Source organism: Artemia sp. Qi Xiang Cuo, chromosome 2, assembly GCF_049724085.1.
Source record: "Artemia sp. Qi Xiang Cuo chromosome 2, ASM4972408v1, whole genome shotgun sequence".
NCBI classification, from domain to species: domain Eukaryota; kingdom Metazoa; phylum Arthropoda; class Branchiopoda; order Anostraca; family Artemiidae; genus Artemia; species Artemia sp. Qi Xiang Cuo.
Genome location: NC_142795.1, coordinates 69,221,272 through 69,240,477, shown reverse-complemented (window position 1 = coordinate 69,240,477; position 19,206 = coordinate 69,221,272). Strand labels below are relative to the sequence as shown.

The 19,206-nt window shown below is 35.9% G+C and overlaps 1 protein-coding gene across 1 annotated transcript in view; it reads right to left on the bottom strand.

Annotated features, from left to right (window-relative positions):
* LOC148955548 (akirin-2-like) overlaps nucleotides 1–15,203 on the bottom strand; it is a 28,920-nt gene extending 13,717 nt beyond the window's left edge. Inside the window, exon 1 of the mRNA XM_089102762.1 lies at nucleotides 14,984–15,203. Coding sequence (XP_088958888.1) covers nucleotides 14,984–15,137 — 154 coding nt within the window. The 5' untranslated portion in view covers nucleotides 15,138–15,203. The remainder of the gene's footprint in view (nucleotides 1–14,983) is intronic.
* Nucleotides 15,204–19,206: the final 4,003 nt, after the last annotated feature.

Sequence of the window (19,206 nt, the reverse complement as noted above, 5' to 3'; positions counted from 1 at the left end):
TGCAGTTGCAAATATTGCAATATACACAGTTCTTCATATGCTGACAAAAAAAAGTATCGTCTTTATGAAATGAGTTTAAATTATTGCTAATGCGGTATCCCAATTGCTATTTCTTACATCACTCGTAGTCAAGAGTTTTATTTTCAAATTGAATAGAATTATAGAACGAATTTACTACTATACAGCTTCAGCCTTCAGTTGGATTTTGAAATTGACAGCAGACAGATTGTTTCTTCAGCTGAATTGTAAGTTTGCTTTTTTTTGGCTGTTTTTAGATAAGGTTTTCTTAATGTTTAATACTCAATTGTTGAACACATGATGGAAAATACAATCTTCTTTCTGAAGCTTTTTACCCCCCCCCCCCAAAGAAAAGAACCTTCTGTTGAGACAAAATTTAGCTACAGACTAAGCTATGTACAAGGTTGGGGAATTGAAGATTGAAAAGATTCAACTTCAGTTGGATTTTGAAATTGACAGCTGACAGATTGTTTATACAGCTGAATTGTAACTTTGCAGATTTTTTTTTTTTTGCTGTTTTTAGATAAGATTTTCTTAATGTTTAATACTCAATTGTTGAACCCTGATAGAAAATACTACCTTCTTTCTGAAACATTTTTAACCCCCCCCCCAAAAAAAAAGAACCTTCTGTTGAGACAAAATTTAGCTATAGACTAAGCTATGTACAAGCTTGGGGAATTAAAGATTGAAACGGAAGTTACCCCAAAAATATGATTCATAAATAAATTGTAAACTATTGCCTATAGGTGGGGGGGGATAGGGGGCTATCATTTTAAAATGATAATGCCACATTGTTTTATTGAAAGCAGGGATGCCAAAAAGATAATTATTTTTTTCATTTAAAGTGGAGACAGAAGAAAATGACATCAAATTCCCTGGGAAACCATTGAAATATTTTGATAGACCCAGGGCCCCTCATTGGGACTTTTTCATTGTCTTGGATATTTTGCGATTTCTCATAGGCTACTGAGTTAATTTTGCTTTTGTGTGTACTCCCTTTTAATTATATTCTTTAGTTATTACTGAATTTCACGGCAAATCTATGACTCAGTTTTCCAGTAATTTGAGGTGTATCTGAATAATTTCGACAGTTTTGTTGTTGTCTTCGTACCCCTTTACTCATATCCTTAATTTTTTTTTCAAGGAACACTAAGCTGTTTAACGTTATTTTGCGTGGTTGTTTGAACCATATCGTGACCTAGTTAATTATTAAGTAAATTATTTTTCTAATGTAAAGCTAAGACGGTATTCTATCAAGGTGGTATCCAGAGGGGGGGGGGGGTAGGGAGGTATTACATTTAAATGATAATATCTCGAAATTTTTTTATTGAAAGCAGGGATGCCAAAAAGTTAGTTTTTTAAATTTAAAGCAGAGACGGCATCCTATCAAGGTGGTATTCAGAGGGGGAGGGGGGTAGTAAGCTATCATATTTAAATGATAATATCTCGATTTTTTTTTAAAGTCGTGGTTCCGATTAGTTGATTATTTGTTGTATTTAAATCAGAGTCAGCATCCTATCAAGATGGTTTCCAGAGGGGGGGGGCATAATGATTTATTACAATTAATGGATAACGCATAGATTTTTTTTTTTGAAACCAAGGACTCCAAAAAGTTGAAAAGTTGACAAAAATTAACAAGATTTTCGTGAGTTATACTTGATACAGCACTTTTATAGTTTTGTCGTCCAAAGGGAAAGTGACATATGCGTCCAACCCGTTTATTTCTTATTGATGAAACGGGTTTACTTTGAAAACATTCATTCATAAGTAGCAGGCAGATTCACACAAAAACGAATTGATATGACGAAAGCGATATCGACATCCCCACCTAACGTTGCGCTCGAGTGACAATGGCAACCTTTCTCCAGTGCAGTTACATTAAAAGGCCAGGTCGTAATAAAAGCTTTCAATATGGGGGGTTCAAGGAGGAGTCTTTGACAGTCTTATGACCTCAGGGCATGGGCACCCATATGGGGGAAGGGGGGCAGGGGGGGGGCTCCCGCCCGGCTGAATGATGCTGCCTTATTTTTATATTTTTGTTCTGAGATTTCTATTATATAGCATAAAAGTGCCAATTAGACGAGGTTTGCCCCCCCCCCCCTTGGAATTCAGTTTACGGGCGCCCATGCCTCAGGGTAATAGATGTTGCAACGTTCTTACGCATCTACAGTAGTTTAAAAAATTCGATCACCCCAAAAATGATTACCAAAAATATGCACAAATATAACATGTAACATTTGGAATATTATAACACTTTTTTTAAAGCTTTGAAGAAAAGCAAAAAAGGCTAAATACCCGTAACTACGCTTGAAAGCTATTTTAAAAAGAAACTCTTTGGAGATTCCCATGAATATGACCATAGCAGAAGCTTTGAGCCTGGGTGGGGATCAAAGAGGAGTCTGAGTATTTTGACCACAGGTGACTTATTGTTGCGATTTTTTTAAATTTGCTAATTTTTGTGAGCATTTGGAAATCAAAACTTAAACTCAATAGCTGATACTAAGTGTCCTGACATTTTGCTTGGATTAAAAGTGACGAACTAGAAAGAAAATCTCAACATCTTCCTGGAGCTACTTCAGTCTGCATATTATTTCATTTAATTACATTTAAGACAGATGAGCTTTTCATTTTTTACCTAAGAAAATAGCTGGCACTTCATTTTTTTTCATACCAAATAAACCATTAAGTGTTGTTTGTTTCATTGTAATTGAAGTGTTCTCATGTGAAGTGTTCATCATGTATTTTCAATTTGATAAATTTACTCCTTTTAGATACAGTTTATAATTTGACTGATATTAGGTATTTATGAGTTTATAATTTGGAATGAATCCCCAAAAGAAAAAATTAATAATATCCAAAACAGCAGCCAAAAGCAATAAAAAAGCAGCAGTTCAGCCTTAGCCTACATGACATATATTCTATAAAGAATCCAAATAAAACTTTCAAATGCATTTTTTTAAATTGTTATTAAAAACCAGTTTTAATACAAGAAGGCTTTTTAGGAATCCAAAAGAGCAAAAAAAAAAAAAAAAACAATCAATATCAAATTCGCCCATTTCAACTCTTTTAAAGGTTACAAAATAGATGTAGGCCAAGGGCATTATGAAAAAATTAAGCTTCTAAGTTCAAAGTTATATTCAAAGTTTTTACCCAGATAACTGACGAATTTTGTGATATGGTATTTGAAGTTTTGTATGCAGTAATGCTCAATGAAACAAAACTACTAATTTTGATAATTATTTATGTTAAGAATACATAGCTAATATATACTTCAAATACTCGTATTATGCAAGGGTTCTGAAACGCCACAGCCATTTCGTTTCAACCAGATTTCTACTTCTCTTGATGAATAACAAAGAAGACCAGTTTCCAGCCAGCAACTCTTGAACTTTTGAACTCATGAATAGGCTCGAATCTGTTGTAAATTTAAGCTGTGATTTGAGAAAGACTGATGAAAACAATAATGTTTGCAGTCAACATTGATCGCGCCGGCGGCACACCGCCGACATTTTACCAGCGGCGCGGCGGCGGCGCGATGTTTTGGCCCTCCGCCGCCGCCGGTCTTCCCTCATCGGCGCGGGGCCAGGGTCTAAATAGAGCTATTACAAGGAATATCTGAGACTACATAATCAAAATTTTATGCTGTATTTGCATGCAGCACAACTGCTGTAACAGCTGTCTTATTATGACACAGGTTAATTGAATAACAAGAGTATGATTGCTATTGCTTGACAATACTTGTATTTTGTTAGTTTGTTTTTATAGATCAGTATTACTTACAGAAATTTCCTGCAACTATGGAATTTAATGTTCTGCATATTGCTAATTGAACTGGATTTTTTGTAAGACAATTTTTTAGCTTTGCTTAATTAAAAATGCATGCTTTCCCTAATCCCTCAATGAAGCTATATGATATCTTTATTCAGTTTTGAGCATAATATCTTTTTTACTTCATTGAATTTTCCTGATTTATTGTGTTCACTCTTAGAATGGTTTTCATTTATTTCTATTTATTTATTTCATTCAATAAAGGAGGAAGCCATATGCTTGTCGCATAACAAACACAAAAAATAACAGCTCAAACAGCAACACTACAAAACACAAAGCGAAAAATAAAACAAAAAAATATTCATCAGTAAAAAACAACTATGCAACAACAATATTACAGAAACTGTTTTTCATGGAACTCGGTTTCAAGAAGAGCACTCTTAAATGATTGCACTTTTTGCATAGAAACTATGGTATCAGGTAAACTATTCCAAAGTTTTGTTGCACAGTTAACAAAGCTACATTGACCTATTTTCTTGTGCACAAGTGGCTGATACAGTTTATAGAGTTTTGTCAAGTGGCTGAGTAATGACTAAGTTTGAAGAAATCAGCCCAGTCCACATTATTGACACCCTTCATAATACAGAATGTATTGATCTGGTCAATCCTATCTCGCCAAAACTCCAGAGGAGGAAGTCCCAAACACTCCAGTCAATGCTGATATGGTAAATGGCTCAAATATGGCACAAATTTTGATGCCCAATGTTGAACCCTTTCAATTTGCTGCAAGTCACATTTCCATGTAGGATACCACACAGAGGAACAATATTTTACCACTGGGCATACTATTGTCTTGTATAGTGTCATAGAAGTGTGAAGATTAAATTTCCTGAAACTTCTCTTAATCTGAAGCAGACTGTAATTAGGATTTCGTGAAAATTTTGACACATGCTTGTGGAACTTCAACTGGTTATCAAAGCGGATACCTAAATCCATTACTGAATCTGCAGATGAAATAGGTATATCACCAAGAAAATACTGTTAACTTAAGCTTTTCCAAAAGTAATGAAGTACGAAACATTTTTGATGGTTTACAAACATGGAGTTCAATTTACATCAATCATTTAAGGCATTCAGATCCTCTTGAATAAGGGCGACGTCTGCCAGGAAGGTAACACTTTTATACAGTTTTATATCATCTGCAAACAGTTTGACAGTGGAGTGACGAAATACATTAGGCAAATTGTTGAGAAACAAACAAAATAACACTGGGCCCAAACTACTACCCTGTGGCACACCACTCAAAATTGGACTCTCACTTGAAAGTGCACTACCAACTATAACTTGCTGGGAATGGCCTGATAAATAATCAGTAATCCATGTTAAAGTTCTACTGCCTAGCTTATACTTTTCACATTTTTCAAGCAACAAAGTAATTGAAACTTTGTCAAATGCTTTACCGAAGTCAATATACAAGCAATCAAACTTTGAACTGAAGATGCCATAACTTATTTTGGTTGAAGTTATCCTGTATCTGATAAACAATAATCTTTTCAAGAACTCTCAAAAATACTGAGGTGTTTGAAATTGGACAATAATTTCCAAATTGGGATTTAGATCCTCCTTTGTGGAGTGGCTTTACAACTGCTTTTTCCACACTGTAGGGCATTTACCACTCAATAGACAGTGGTTAAACAAAAACGCAAAAGGTTCATTTAAACACATGGCTGTCTTCTGAAGAAAAGTGTTAGAAATACCATCTATATCTGGAGCTTTATTAACAGAAAGGTCACAGAGAATTTTTAAAACCTACTCTGAAGAAATATCAGAGTCATCAAAAGACACATTGTCTGCTGAAACAAATTCAGCAAAATGGGACAGACTGCATGCATGGACATCATTGCGATTTACAAAAACTGAGGAAAACAATTGATTAAACACATCAGCCTTTTTCTGATTATCACTTATTAATTAACTTGTAGCTGGGTCATCAAAAATGCACAAATCAGTTGAGGAGTCAGTCTTATTTCTATTAACATACTTCCAAAACTTCTTTGGACACCCTTGAGTATTAGTGATGATTGACATTTTGAGTGATTCCCAGTTAACACATAGAGAACGAGTGGCGCGATTCCAAACCTTTTTATACAAACACACCACGTGTCTTAATTTTTTTCCAACATATAATGTCTACATTGTCTATTTTTATCACTAATAGCATCAAGTACAAATTTTGGCAGTTGTCTTCTTTTTCTTGAACCTTCTTTTATGTAATAACATGGAACAAACCTATCACATGCATCTTTTATAGCCTCTCAGATGAACTCAAAAGCAACATCCACATTCATAGACTGAAGCTCCTCAACAATAGAAATGGAATGGATAAAGTCTTGAATTTCATTGTAACAGCCCTTGCTATAATCATAATAAAATTTAGAACCAGAGTTCATCACTGCACTTACATTCATTGATAGAGACATAACTACATGGTCATTTTCACCTAGAAGTGGCAGCATCTTAAGGTCTAGTATGTCATCTGGAGATTTCATGATAAAAAAATCTAGTACATGGGGAGTGGAATTGCTTCTGAGTCTTGTGGGATCCACAACATGCTGGTGCAGAAAGCTGTCCTGTAAGGTTTGCACAAGCTTAAAAGCAAAAGCGTGGTCTGTCCCTGATGTAGCTTGGGATAACCAGTCAATATTGGGTGCATTAAAGTCACCAAGAACAAGAATTTTTGAGGAAACAGATGAAAGGTACAACAGATAACTCCGCAGGCAATCATCATTTAACATACTAAATTCATTTTTGGATGGGCTTCAATATATGCCTACAATCCTCACATTTTGGAATACCCCTGGCAAATTAATTTCCACAATAATTACTTACTTAATTCCATAGTAAACAAAACATCAACTTCTGCATATTTCAATTTAGATGATGACAAAATATAAATACAAATTGCCCTTTTTGAATGCTTGTTGTACAAGATATTATAGCCACTCAGTTGAAAGAAATGTGCTTTGGGGTTGAGGCAGTGCTTTGGAAGCACCTCAGTCATGATAACTATGTCAGGTTTCTGTGAATTTACCAAAGAATAAAGTTTGTCAAGTTTGTTTGAAAGTACATCAGCATTTGTATACAACACAGAAATATTATTCTTCCATTTCATGCCTGGAGAGGGCTACTTGTCCCTAATTTTTCTTTGAAACACATTACCTTCTAACTGTCTATTTATACTGGTTACATTGTTGGGTAAAACATTTAATGTTACATTGCAGCTGGAAGGGCTGCACAAATCTGACCATTTTTTGGAGCTACATATAACCAAATCAGCTTTGCCCTGTGCACACCTGACCTGCAACTACTCATATAACTTTGCTCTGATGGTAGTCTTGGAGACATCCTTTTGGAACTGAATTGTACCTGACCCTTTTCTTTTGTAAGACTTTTGTAGAATTTGCTTCTTAGTCTTGAAATCTGGGACTGAGAATAATATGGGAACAGGCCTTTTTTTGGTAATGGTGGTTACATCTTGGATTTGCTGACTCCTCAGACAATGGACATTAGAGACGCTTATGTTTGGGAGCCCATTATCACTCACAAGATATTTTTTGATACAGAGTTCATCATTTGTCTGAGGGGGGACACCAAAAACACTAATATTTAGCTTGCAATGCTGACGGTCTCTATCATCTGCAATCATCTGTTTAACTTTGGTTTCAAGCTGCATCTCAAGGTGGTTAGCTGTTCCCAAAGTTCAGAAAATGCTTCTTTCACTTCATCTTTAATTTTGGTGTCCAGTTCATTTACTCCACTAAGAGTTGACCAGAATGGTTCAAGAGTCTTGTCCATAAGTTTTTGAATATTGTCCAAAGACTGTCACTTGTGGGTTACCTTTGCAAATTGGGCATTTCCACTCACAGCTTACTCGCCATGTCATTTTAGTTAGTAGAGAGTATTCAGCCTCTGATATTTCTAGACAATTAATAAAAAAAAACTTTCCGAAAACTAAGTTTTTCAAAGAAAAGTAGAGGTCATTTTAAACTAGGGATCAGCAGATTCAAATACCTGTTAAAATTCAAAGTAAAAACGACCAGAAATTACTATTAAAGAATAAACGAAACCCAAAACGAACAGAAATTAAATTAACAATCATAACAAAAAACATACAACAAGTAATAATATAAATGAATAAATAGATCTTAAAGTGAGTGATGCTGAGATTGAATATGAAAATCAGGCTTAAAACAAAAAAAAATATTTTGCTATTTAAGTATAAATGAAACTTAAAACAAACAGAAATTAAATAAACAATCAATGCATACAATATATATTTAGATAAATGAATAAATAAATCTTAAAACAAGTGAAACTTAAATTGAATATGCAAATAAAGTTTGAATCAAATAAAAATAACTACAAACAAGAGTTTGGGTATCACCTCACTGCAGAAGCCTAAAACCTACTGCATCATTGACACCTTACAGAAAACTATATGAGTCTTGAAGTCTTGGAAAGTATAAACAAAATCAAACTGAATATTAGACATATAATAATATTAATTGTTGAAAGATCCATCAGTTCAAGATTTTTTTTCACTATAGTTTTTATTTCATTTTCAATGCTGTAAGAACTGGAAAAGAAAAAAATTTTAATATACAAGTAATTCGTTTTCAGTGAAGTACCAATAACACAGAAGGCTTTACAGTTAAAGAAGGGAGCAGTATTCAAATTTTAAACTATATTTGTCTTGACCAATCTTCAAAAGAACTAATAAATAAAATATTATTTGTACAAAACTTCTTTTATACAATGCATGACATAATTGCAATACTATCAAGCATTGTTTTTGCTCTTTAAATTCAATGAAAATGTATTTTTTCAATATTTTTTAATTTCAATCTTATCACTGATATTGCCTGCACCCATCCCAGCTCTAAATGAACATTCCCATATCTGTTTAATGATACAGATAAAGATAGAAAAAACAACTAAAGATTAAAATGCTCTAACATAGGTGGAGCATGGCCCAAAATCAGTTGGGAATCACTCATTTAGAGTTTAGTCTTATTTCTATAGTTTATAAACCTAATGATATGTACACTAGCAAATCAAGTTATTCTTCTGACCAAATATCCTTAATTTAATTAACAACAGACATAGCTATACAGATGCATGGCAGCCTTGCAGAATATGGTTCCTAAGAAAACTCACTGTTTACAATTCTCTAACATGTTTCATATATTTAAACTATTTTTTTTAGATTGCTTCATTTGCCTATACAAGAAAGTTTTGCATATGACACTAAGTCTTCTGGGGTTGCAGGACAAGTTAATACATTTTTTAATGAATTAAAAAAATATTCCTTAATTATTTTGATCTACCAAACATATTAATGGATTTAATATGCACTAAGGCTTTACAACAAAAAAGCCCAAAAATATGAAAAAAAAATGAAGCAAGAGACCAACCTTTATAGCCATCAAATCTGATTTTTATAGTCCCTTGCTTGAAAGGGCTCTAATTGAAACAAAAATTTTGGCAAATTAGTAGTTTACAGCATAATCTAGCTAATATACACACTTGCAAATACAACACTTGTTGCTTTTTTATGCTCTTTCATAATTCAATAATTGCTTCTGGGGTATCTTGAGCCCTTAAAGGGGTCCGAAAAGTGTTTCATTTTGTAACCACACAAAGAAGTTATCAACACTAGTTAAGTTATTGAAAAGTGGTTAAAAACATCAATAGTTTATAAATATGTCGTTCAAGAGTAACATATTCCAAAAACACCTATTTATAACCACTGAAACCTCAATTATTAGACAGCTCTAATATAAACCATTTCCCTACCATTTCAAGTTTTTTGAACACCATTGACAAAAATAGCACTGAATTTTGTGATTTGAAACTTTGCTGTCAACAATTCAGGGTATATATCTGCACATTAAGGGGTGGATAAAATTTGCAGTGGGTAATGTAATTTAGCAAGGATGAAAGTGAAAACATAATTTGTTACTTTTTTATGCTCATTCATTATTCATATAAAATACCTTGCGTACCCCAAGGGCTCAAGATGCAATTAGCCCCAGAAGCAATTATTGAATTATGAAAGAGTGTAAAAAAGGATTCAAATGATGTTTTCACTTTCATCCTAGCTAAATTATGAAGCCAACTGCAAATTTACCCTTTTTTTGGGGGTTTCAGGTTCTTTTTAAAAATCCTTACAGATTTGTTTTCATAGTAATATTTCCCTTACAAGATTAATGAAAATCGTAATTAACATTTGTGAATCAACTATAAATGAAAAATTTTCCTCAGTAGGCAGTTTTTTTTATATAGAAGCCTAGAAAGTTTATAAACTGTTGGTCACTGTGGATTGTTTTAACTTTTGGGGCCCTACTAAAGACTCAAAATGTTATTTGCCCTGAAACAATAATTAAACTATGAAAAGAGCATAAAAAAGGCATCATATGATGAATTCATTTTCATCCTAGCTAGTTTATATCATTATCAAATCAGAAGATGGGTCTCTTTCAGCAAATTATGCAGTTTTCTAATATGAAGACAGCTGCATAATTACTGGTAGGAAAAATTCTCAATTTAACCTCAGTATACATAAGAAGTGAGAGGGGGTTTTTGACTGGCCTACCTGAACTCTTAAGATTTCAACAACTGTTGTAAATGTATCACAGTCATAGCCTATTGTTCCAATGGGAGGTAGCTGGGGATCAGCCATGACTACTAAAATAGACAATTCTGTATCTCTAGCTCTAACCTCTTGAAACACTTCAAAGTGGACATCCACCACATGGCTAATATGGGAGCAAAGTTCATTTGTGATGCCAATGGATGTTATAATTAGATTGAAAATGCAATTCTAGGCACATATAGGTATATTTGCACATTAGGGGAGTGGGTGTATATATTCTGTGAATATATAAGTTCTAAGAAATTCATCAATTTCTTAGAAAAACTGGAAAAACAAGGAAAGAAGTGAAGATAAAGGCTCCCCCCTGCAAAATGTTTTAGCCTAACTAGGACTATTCTGCATATTATGGAGTCATAATTGTCTTTGTAATATGTTTCCTGGTGTCCAACAGGACTCTTAGGCTTAAAATACTAGTTGGCTAATTTAAAGATTTGTATAGGCCTATAGCCTATATAGCCTACACTGTCAACTTAGCCAACTGGTGGCATCCTTTTCAAAGTGGATTTGATAAGAGCACTTATTCAACTTACCTTAAATTACCTTAAATCGCATCTTCTAGCGACTAAGGTTGCAGGAACCTGTAGATGTCGCCAGGTAGTATTGACAGGAGTTCGTTGCACAATTCATTAGTGGATCATCACATCCCACACGTATACAGGACAGTTGAATATCACACACTAATAGACCCTAGTGGTGGATGCAGGCTCATCCCACTGCGTCCTCCATGGCTTGTTCCTCCAGTCATGGTCAACGCCAGTCTTGAAGCTGTTAACTGAAGCTGCGGAAACAGTTGAATCGCTCAGTGAATTCCACAACGGAACAACGCGATTGGTGAAGAAGTTGTATTTCTCACGCTTTCTGCTGAATCTTTGGCGGAGTTTTATGGGGTTACCTCGCGCTCTGCTAGACTGGTCCTGTTCGAGAATGGGCTTGATAACACTGCTGTTCATCAATTTATATGCCAAAATTACGTCCCCCCTTTTTCTACGGTAGGTCAGAGTTTGCAAATCAAGCTTTTCTAGGCGTTGCTCATATGGGATTTGTTGGTTGGCACATGGGAGCCTAGTAGCTCTTCTCTGGACTTTTTCAAGCAACTCTGCATCGCATTTAAAGTGGGGGTTTGCAACTGCCATCCCAAACTCAAGATGAGGGCGGACAAGGGCTGTGTAAAGCTTCTTAATGACCCTGGGGTGGCGACTAGTCACTGATCGCTTGATTAGGCCTAGGATCTTGTTTGCCTTTGCGGCTTGAGTTCGGCAGTGACTATGGAACTTCAGCTTATTATCTATGATTACCCCGAGATCACGTTCTTCCTCTGCGCTTTGGATGGGTGTTATAGCACCAGTAGAGTCCAACATATGGTAGCTATGGCAAGTGTTGTTCAGTCCAAGATGTAAAACTTTACATTTGCTTGGGTTAAACTCTAGTGTCCAAGTTGAGGCCCATTGGCAGAGGTTTGTTAAGTCTTGTTGCAGGGCATTGCAGTCTTCGTCAGAAGCGGCAGGTCCAAAGAGTTTGGAATCGTCTGCATATAGTTCCAGCAGATTCTGGACAACCTCAGGAGCATCGTTAATGTAGAGGTTGAATAAAGTCGGGCCCAACTTAGTTCCCTGTGGCACACCACTTCTGACATTTACTGGTGCCGAGTACACGAGGTTTCCGTTGTGGTCGTAGACTGCAGCAATCTGGATTCTATCAGACAGAAAGCTATGGATCCACTGGGCTACGTCTACATCAATGTGATATGCTGACAGTTTAATCATCAGGTACCGGTGGGACATTTTATCGAAGGCTTTTGCCTGGTCCAGTAGGAACACGTCTACAGGGGATCCCGATTCGATAACCTCAGTGATTGATTCATAAGCTTGGATCAGGTTCGTTTCAATGGACATTCCTTTTCTAAAGCCATGTTGGCCGCTGTAAAGGAGACCATTCCTTGTCATGTGAGCTATAACGGCATCATTGACAATTCCTTCAATCAGCTTAGCAACGACTGAGGTAAGGCTTATGGGCCAGTAGTTCTCTGGCTGGCTTCTGGAACCTTTCTTAAATATTGGAGTTATTGTTGCTGTACGCCAATCAGGTGGTAGTTTCTTTGTCTTCAAAGACAGATTATACAAGGAGCAGAGCGGTTCGGTGACTATATCAGAGATTTCTTTGAGCAGCCTGGGATGGATGCCGTCTGGTCCTTTGGCTTTGTTAGGGTCCAGCTTTGATAGTCTTTTCTTAACCTCTTCAGTCGTGATGATGAGTTTCGGCATAAGATGTTCGATATGTCTGGGGTCAGGACATGAGGGTTCAGCTGATGAGTCTGAGGAGAAGTTCGAAGCGAAGGTAGTGTTAAGCAAGTTTGCTATAGCTTCTGGGTCTTCCAACTTTTTCCCTTCAGCGTTGAATAAGAATGGTATTGATTGCCTGTTCTTATCTTTCTTGGACACATACCTCCAAAATCGTTTAGGGTTTTCCTTTATACTAAAGGCTATCTTCTCCTCATATTCTGCCATAAAATACCTAGTTAGATGTCTCAACTTATTCCTGGCTCTGGCATAATGCTCCCAGTGTCGTGTGCATACACACTTCTTGTACTTCGAAAGTGCCTTTTTCTTCCTGTTCATGGCTCTTTTAATGGGTCGATCTATGTGAGGCAGTGTTCTAGGTGCCTTGACAAAAGACGTTGAAGTACAAAGCTGCTCAACATGGAGGACGGCGTTCTTGAAATTTAGCCAGGCTTGCTCTATATCATCACTGTTAGTCACTTGATCCCATGCAACCGCCTGTAGTATTTCCCTGACCCTGCTGTAGTCGGTATACGTTCGTTTGGTGCAGTTGTTTGGTGGTTGACTTATTAGCAAGTCATGGGAAATACAGAGGTGATCGCTAGCGCCAATGGGGGCAGGTAATCAGTATTCACTAGCAGTCCTGGGTTGTTAGTGATTGTCAAGTCTAGTAGAGATGGTATCTGGTTGTTTTTGTAACGGGTTGGCTGATCAATTAATTGGTACAGATTATTGTTGCCTAAATATTCCACAAACGGGTTAGTTGCAGTTGAACTTACTGTATTTGTGATGGGCTAGGTTCAATGCAAGGTTGGTTTTCAACACCTAGAGCAAAAGAAGCAGACTCAAGCCAAAATTAAGGAAAACATGTTTCATTATTAGCCTAAAGGTTAAAACCTGATTCAGCATAATTTTCTGTACCTTTGAGGAAAGAAGGAAGTCAACAGATTGGGGTAAATTTCTACCAAATCATATTATTGACTTATGCATAAAGTGAATATACCACTTGATGCCTTTTTTTATGCTGTTGACAAATGCAGTAATCATTTCTATTGGAAATGAATTTCAGCCCCCCCCCCCCCCTAGGGTAAAAAACATCTTTTCAGGAAAGGCCACTTTTCTTTGGCATTCCGGAAAAATAGCAATGGGTTTTTGGACCACCCCTTTTTACTACAACATGAAGCAATATGAGGGCAGTAACAAGAACCCCACCTTCTTGGTCAAATTTTCACCAATAATTTGTCAGCATAAATTGAACATGTGGTCTTTTATTTTGAAAAGAAATGGAAAAGAAAAATTATATTTAAATGTTTGTGATTTATAGAATAAACATCAAGCAATAAATTACATTTCTAGAATCAGAAGAAAATCAGCTTTCTGTTATTTTATGAATCAAACTGAAACACTAAAAGGATATATACATCAAAATAGATTAATTGGTATTTCCAAAAAGAGGTCCTTGCAGGTAAGTCAATAAACTAATAGTTTCAAGTAGTTGACCTAAAATAATCTGAATAATAACCATATTGATGCATAGCTTAGACTTTTAGCTATTCATTAATATACCCAATCCTTCTCAATTGGATACTGGTTTTTTACCCTATAGGCTATATGCCAATTTAGGGTATATATTTCTACAACCTAACCTAACCCTGAATTGGCATATATAGGGCAGGACTGAAATTCATTTCCAATAGAAATGATTAGGCCCTAATATATTCATAATCAACATAAAAAAAGGCATTGAATGGTGTAGGCCCTATTCACTTTATTCCTAAATCAATAATATGATTTGGTAGAAATTTACCCAGATTGGAACATGAATATAGGCTATCTTCTCACAGCATGATTTAAACCTTAACTTTATCCCAGAATGTTCACTATTCACAATACAAGTATTTTCAAGACAGCAAAAAGCCCCTTAGGCCTATCTAGAGTTTAACTGTAGCCTAAGACTCTTTCTGGCTGTATTAGGTAGGGAGGCTGTACTTGCAGCAACCATTATATTTGGGAAAAGTGTCAAATATGGAGCCAAATGGTACTAGGCCTACTCTTTTGTCATTACAAAGTGTTTGTGCATTTAAATACTTAATTTAGTGAGTTGGGCCTAAAGTTAGAACATTAGCCTACAAATGCTTAGTTCAGAATGAGAATCTTAAACCACAATTAACCAGACCTATCTACGGAACATGAGAAGCTAGGCTACCTTGTGTCATTTTAGGAACAGCTCCATTATATGCACTTGGTGCCTTCACAGGTGATTGCTGGGGAACAGGAATACATCTACGTCTTTTAGCAGACCTGGAGGGACTGTGCAAAGGGTCGAAATCTAAAGAACGTTTCAAAGTAACACAAGCCATTTATATACAAAACGATTGATTTCGATATCACAGAAAAATAATTTTCAAGAATAACTATATGCAATTTGACGTCCTTTCTTCTTGAAATCGATACGAATCGATCGTATCGTATTAGCGTATTAGTGCATCATCACTTCTGAGAAGTAAAGTTCATACCGACAGTAGGAAATTTATTTTTTATATGGCAAAACAGTGGTGGTCTTCACACTTTTGGCATCAGTGAGCTGTAAGATCTTAGAACAAAGATGAGTTAAAAAACGATAATCTTTGCAGAAAGATGTAAGATCTTAGTGCTAAAAAACGGGCCTTGTTTTACATTCCCAATTTTTTACTGGAGACTTCAGCAATTATCTCTTTCTTCTACAGATTGGGTTATTTTCGCTAATCATGTGCTAAACTTGCCTGTTGAATTAAAAAAAAAAAGACTGAACAAATGAGAATTGACTAGATTCAGACAAAAAATAGTAAACAATAGCCAAAGAAGCACAATTTGGCTACTTTCACTTTTTGGGCAGGCACAGTCCAAAAAAGCCTGGTATCATTTCCAGCCATTCAACACATTTTGCACTTATCAATCTGTATGTAGCCAAGACCGCATGTCCATTTGACGTAATACAGACGTATTGGAAAGCTACATGGGAGCCCATAGGCTGAATTTTAGGGGGGACTTACCTGGTCTGATTGGTACTTCCAGTACTGTATATTTGAAATCTAAAGACAAAATATCATAGGCAGCACGATAGCGCTGCTTAAGTAAATAGCGATGTGGGCACAACATATTGTTTTGTTTTTTAGACCAGGACACTCCTTATAGAAAGAAATATCATAGAAACTTCAAAAAGAGCTCGTGGAGGGCAACCAGCTCCCCCTTTCCGTCAATTACTTCCTCAAACACATCCAATAAAATTTTTCAGATATCCATTGTGTTCAGCGTATTTTATATGTCCGGAAATTATGAATTTGAGAATGACACCCCCCCCCCCCCACAAACCTCAGAGCAAGGATTGTAAGTTATGCCCAGGGGAGATATAAGGTTTTGCATAGAAAGGGTGGTCATATAAACCTCAAAAGGGGCTTATTTGATTGGTAATCAGAAGTTCTAAACTGGCCTTTTTAACAGTCAAAAGTGTTTGGAGGTCAACCAGTCCCCCCCCCGTACACCAACAATTTCCCAAAACACATTCAATCACGATTTTTTAGATAGCCATCTTATTCAGTGTATTTTAAAAGTTCGTAAATTATGTATTTGAGGATACCCCCCCCCCCTATATAGCCCTCGGGGCAAGGGTTGTAAGTAACGCCCTGGGGGTTTAAGGTTTTTTGTAGAAATGGTGGTCGTATAAACTTCAAAGAGGGCTCATTGGATTGGTAATCAGAAGTTATAGTGCTATTTTGAAGAGTCAAAGTGATCAGAAAGCAACCCCCCCCCACACACACACACACAAGCTGTATTTTCCCGAAACGCATCTGATAGAAATTTTAAGATAGCCATTTGTTGTCGTAGAAACTTCGAAAAGGGCTCAGTCGGCTGGTAATTGAAAGGGCTAGTGCCCTCTTTAATGGTCAAAAGTGATTGGAGGGCAACCATCCCCCCACGCCCATCATTTCCCCCAAATACTTCCAGCCAAAATTTCACGATAGTTATTTTGCTTCTCGTAGTTTAAAAGTCCACGAATTATGTCTTTGAGGATGAGAACTCCCTCACAGTCCTCAGGGCAAGGGTTGTAAGGTATGCCCCGAGCGGATTTAAGGTTCTTATGGAAGGATGGTTGTATAAACTTCTGAGGGGGCTCCTTGTATTGGAAATCAGAATTTGAAGAGTCAATTTTAAGAATCAAATTTATTGGAGGGCAGTTATACCCCAGCCCTACGTCATATTTTCCCCAAATGCATCCGATAGAAATTTTAAGATAGCCATTTGTTGAAAAATAGTCCAAAGATCTTATAACATGGCCTGTGAACTTTGTCTGTGAGGTGGTCTTGTGAACTTTAGAGGAGGCTCATTTGATTGGAAATGCATAGTTTTGATTCCATTTTAAGAGTCAAGCGTGATGGAGAGAAAATAGCCCCCCCTGATATCCTCTTTTCCCCAAATACATTCAATCGAAATTGTGAGATAGCAATTTTGTAATCAATAGTCCAAAGCGAATATAAAATGTCTTCAGTAATCAAATATAAGAAATATTTCGGCAGACGTTGAACTAAATCAAAACAAACTATGAGCATGTGGACTTTCAAAAAGGTGACAAAGCAATATCTTAAGAAACCCTTATATTATTAAGTTATATCTTTAAGAGTAAGTTGGGGGGGATTTTGAACTAGCCAGAAGGCACTATGTGTGTGCTTTTAGTACTACAACTACAATTACTGTGACTAATAACGCTAAGAGAATTAAGGTGAAACTTATAGGAAGTGTTTAGGGGGCGTTCGAATTAAACAAAAAAACTGTATACGTCAAGGTTTTCAATTCATATAAGCAATATCATAGACAGCACCACTCTATAATAGCTAGAAATATCATTGAAACATTTAAAGAAGCTAATTCGATTCAAAATTAAAAGTTCTAGGGTCCTTTCTAAGAGTAAAAAGAGACTGGAGGGCAATCAGCCTGTCTCTCAAGTCGATTTATTTCCCAAACACATCTGGTCAAAACTTTGAGACAATCCTATTGTTCAGCATAGTAAAACAGTTCAACAACTATATCTTAAGGGACATTGTGCATCTCAATCCCCCACAAGTATGCCAAACTTTGGATTCTTAAAGAAAAGAAAAAAAATAAAATATTTTTTTTTCATGAAAGTGACTTTGTCAATAAAAAACTAACAGAAATCTATCTAAAAAAAACTTTTCCCACTAAACAAGTTTTTCAAATAAAAGCAAAGAGCTCCATTAAGCCAAAAATGGGCTGAAATGAAGTCAAGTAATCATCCAAGCGTAAAACTACCACAAATCCCTATCAATAAATAAATGAAACCCAAAATGAACAGAAATTAGAATAAATAGCCAAGTGAAACTCGAAACCAGCAAAAATTAACATTAGTAGGGCAGATAACCCCCATGCCTTTTCAAGACCAGAACATAATTTGCGCTTTAGTGAAAACAAAATATGTTTAAATGTTTTCAATTTTTTTTACTTAAATAAGCTAAAAACTCTTGAAAAGGCATTGGGGTTGTCAGCCCTAGTAATGTTAATTTTTGCTTGTTTTGAGTTTGACTTGACTATTTATTATAATTTCTTTTCGTTTTAAGTTTCATTTCATTTTTGATAGTCATCTGTGGTAGTTTTACTCTTGGGAGATTATTTGACTTTATTTATGCTCATTTTTGGATTAATAGAGCTCTTTACTTTTTTTGAAAACTTATTCAGTGGAAAAAGTTTTCTAAATTAACACAAATATATGACACCGGCATTCATCTGGGGGGGGCTGGCCCCCCCCCTCTTTGCCTCCCTTATGGGCGTTCATGGAAAGCTAGTCAACCCTGAGGTTTAAGAAAACTGTTTTTTTCACCATAAAAGAGAAAAACAGGCTTTTATTTGGCTAGTTTTATTGACATTTGTTCCATGTAAAGGCTAAAGGAAAGCTGGCTATGGTGTAGTCACTATAAACAAGATAATTAATGTTACGGTCGTGAAGATATCACTTGTTTTACTTGTATTCCGACTTGTTTTATCACACTTGTCTTTGGAATTCCACATTCTCAAAAACAGACTTGTTTATAAACTTCTTATTTTTTCCTCACTGTACCCAAAGTCAATACGTAATACCTGGGTAATAAATACATCCCTTGCTTCTGTCAGCGTGGGCGATCTTTTGGAGAAATTAAATAAAAAACACAAGATTTTAAGTGTTTAAATAAAGTGCAGCATTAAAGCCTAAAACAATCAGAAATTACCTTAAACGGGACGTAGATTTACCGCTCATTCCTCAATCGTAATATTTGAAGAGTTGTTGACATAATATTGGTGGGAAACCAGCCGCAATATTTAATTTTTCCTCACTGTAGCCACAGTCAATAGGTAATACCTAGCTAATAAATTACATCCCTTGCTCCTGTCAGCGTGGGCGAT